We start from the raw sequence: 3,102 nt of genomic DNA on the forward strand, positions 1-3,102 counted from the left end.
AATTTCCACCGTATAGTCTTACAATTATTAAACTCCGGATTAATTCATTAGAAAAAAAGAACCTAACCATTTCAGTGCGAAAAGTCATCTCCCGCTCCAAAGATGAGAGGTGAGAAAAATGACGATCATTTTCAAACAGTGTTACTAAATGTGTCCTAGAAAAAACAAAAAACGAAAAACACGAAACATCATTATAAGAACACGTTTCAAAATTAGTACCAAAATAGTTACAAAGTACAAAAATCATAAAGTGGAAAAAGAACGAATTTTTGTAATTAATATTAACTTTATAGTTTGCTTACTAACTTATATAGTAAGTTATATAATCCAGTGTTGCACAAGGCTGAAAGTCCACAATCCAGGCCTCTAAATCAGAGCAGAGGTAGGTTTTGGTTTATTAAGTTTCACAAGTGACTCTAATGTACCAAGTTTGGGAAATGCTCCTTGAAAGGCCTTTGGAATATAATTTTAAATAGAACTACTTTACATTAAAGCAATTTTTAAATAAGTATAACTCCAAATAAAGGATCAGCTTTCAAGGGTCAAAGAACACAGGACTGTACTTAAAGATATTTTGTTAGTGTAGTTCAAGAAAACAGCTGTAGGTAATGAATATAGGAGCGTATGTGATAAGCAAAACTGGTTATAGTGAGCAATGATGCTTTCCTTCATTTACATGGCAAATGCTTTCCAATTAAGTAGAAAATAAAGCAAAATTCCATCTATCAACCTGGTCTTCTACTCACCTTCATTTACATACATATAGGGCGTATGAAAGGGTTCCAATAGCTGTAAAAAATACTTCTTACCATTACAACCTTGGTTCTATCATCAAAATCTCCCTGAAGACTAAATGGCCAGAACAGCACTAACCCAACGGGAGGCGGGGCAGATTCCATTCTTCCCAAGAACAGAAATCCCTGAGCTCAGGTAAAAATGATTTTACATACAATTTTTTACAAATAGACCACTTGTATAAAGCATGGTGTGTGTGCTCATTCAATTCCGTATTACCGTTGCACAGTCTTTATCCTCATTTCTACCTGATTTCCAATGGACAGGTGTTACTAAACTTTCTCTCTCAGCTTATGTCACTAAGAAACCATCATTACTGTAAAATAAGCGAGAGTTTTTTTAGATAAAATAAGCATGCAAAGAACACAAGAAAGGCAAGATATTTAAGACACACAGTAGTGAATCCTTTGGTAAAGCAAAACATTCTAACAGATAAGTTACTACTCCCCTAACGCACCGATTTTGTAAATGCTGCTTCCCGTGAAGTTTTTAAAAAAGTAATCTATCTGTGTAAACTGTGTAAACAGATGCGCACACAGATGTTCCGGACACATAGCAAGCAGCTATGGTTTTATTATATGCAAACAGTGACAGCAATTTTTAATTCAAAGGTTTTTTATTTATTTCAAACTGAAACTAATCTTACCAGTGCAAAAGTCCCAAAAAGGCAGCTGGAAAAAAAGAAAAAAGAAAAAAGTCATTAAAAGCGATATTATTATAATAATTACGCTATATCTTTACTATACTATTTCAAAAGCATTCCCTTATATGTCTAGAAAGCAGGCACGAGAAGGGTGGCTAGCCATTCTGTCTGTACAAGCATAGGAAAAATCCCAAAAGGACATAAATCACAACTCATGCTTACCTCTGCAGGGGGTTTTTGAGGAGCAAAGGAAGAAACTTGGAAGACTTTATGTCTCCAAGTTTGCAAATTTATGTAATTTGCAAAAGAGTGATGAAACTGATGATTTTGACCTTTTTGGTGATTCTTCAGAGATTATTCTCTAGTATGATCTGTTATTCTCTAATTCTTTGTACAAAATATTAAAAATAAGCACATATATACACTATGATCACCTCAATCCTTTCAGAAGTGACTCTAGCCAAGAGAAGTCCCTCTAGGCCACTTTCCCTTCTGCTCATCAGAATATGGTTTAAAGCAGGAAATCTCTTCATCAGCAGGACACCCAAAGCCCTGTGGGCAGTTCAAACCTTATGGAGCCTTGAGGGCCGCAGACTAATGGCCTGGGAGCCTCCTCTGCAGTCCCCATGTCAGCGTCTTAGGAATGTGGCTTTCTCAGGGAGCTGCAGACAGGCCAAACGGTGACACTGCTGTGGGGATGGGCTTTCTGAGGAGCTACAAACACTGTCTGTCCCTTCGGATGGCTGGCACTCTGCTTATTTTCAAGGATATAGCAGAGCTGGGGAGAGGAGATGGGAGGAGGCCAAGTTAAAACTCCACAAACCTCACTGTTCTTACAGTTTGAGTAGTTTTTTGTTTTTTTTTAATTTTGAACGCATTTTCTTTAGAGTGTTGTAAACTTCTGGTTAATTTCCAAAGACTTGAAAAAGTTGATTCTGATAATCAAGTATCTTTGTTACTGTCACAGAGGAGGGAACTCACTTAGCTATTCCGAATGTCCTGCCCCCACCTCAAGATTTTATAATGGTGTTTCTTACTGTTTTTCCAAATACACTTAGCAAGTCATTTTACACCCCACCACCGTTAACCTCTTAAAAATTCTAAAATGTATTCAACTTGGCTAACCAAATAAATGCAAATTATTCAATCAATTAATAATAATAAAATATTGCAATATCGAAGACTCCCACCTGTACTTTTCTAGCTCTTTTTCATATTCCTAACCATTCTGGGTTCATTTCTACTGCTCTCTGCTCTTTAATACTTACCAGAAGATTTACCATTTTATACCATGATCAGCAAACTAGAGCCCACTGTCTGGTTTTGTACTGTCCACTGGCTAAAAGGGTTGTTATATTCTTAAAGGTTATAAAAATAAGGAAGAATAGGCTATAGAGACTGCATGTGGCCTGTGAAGCTCAAAATATTTATCACCTTGCTCTTTACAGAAAAAGTATACTATCACTATGTATGTTAACTCTTTACAATGTACAATATACTCTGAACTACTTTGAAATTAAACCTATACCATCCCTTTCAACTTGAAACAGATGCCCTTCTGATAAGACTTTATTAACATATACAGAGACTGTCCTATTCAACCATATTTGCATGCTCTTTCTCACTCTCCATGCAATTATATATATTGGCAAAAACTTTCGTAA

General features: G+C 36.0%; 1 protein-coding gene across 1 annotated transcript in view; it reads right to left on the reverse strand.

The window, feature by feature from the left end:
• Window positions 1-3,102, reverse strand: part of LOC105293689 (probable C-mannosyltransferase DPY19L2) — an 80,203-nt gene that overhangs the window by 72,670 nt on the left and 4,431 nt on the right. The window contains exons 2-3 of the mRNA XM_011362514.1: window positions 1,442-1,466; window positions 68-155 (exon numbers count right to left, since the gene is read on the reverse strand). Coding sequence (XP_011360816.1) covers window positions 68-155; window positions 1,442-1,466 — 113 coding nt within the window. The remainder of the gene's footprint in view (window positions 1-67; window positions 156-1,441; window positions 1,467-3,102) is intronic.

The sequence above is a fragment of the Pteropus vampyrus genome, unplaced genomic scaffold (genome assembly GCF_000151845.1).
Source record: "Pteropus vampyrus isolate Shadow unplaced genomic scaffold, Pvam_2.0 Scaffold75, whole genome shotgun sequence".
Taxonomy (NCBI): Eukaryota; Metazoa; Chordata; class Mammalia; order Chiroptera; family Pteropodidae; genus Pteropus; species Pteropus vampyrus.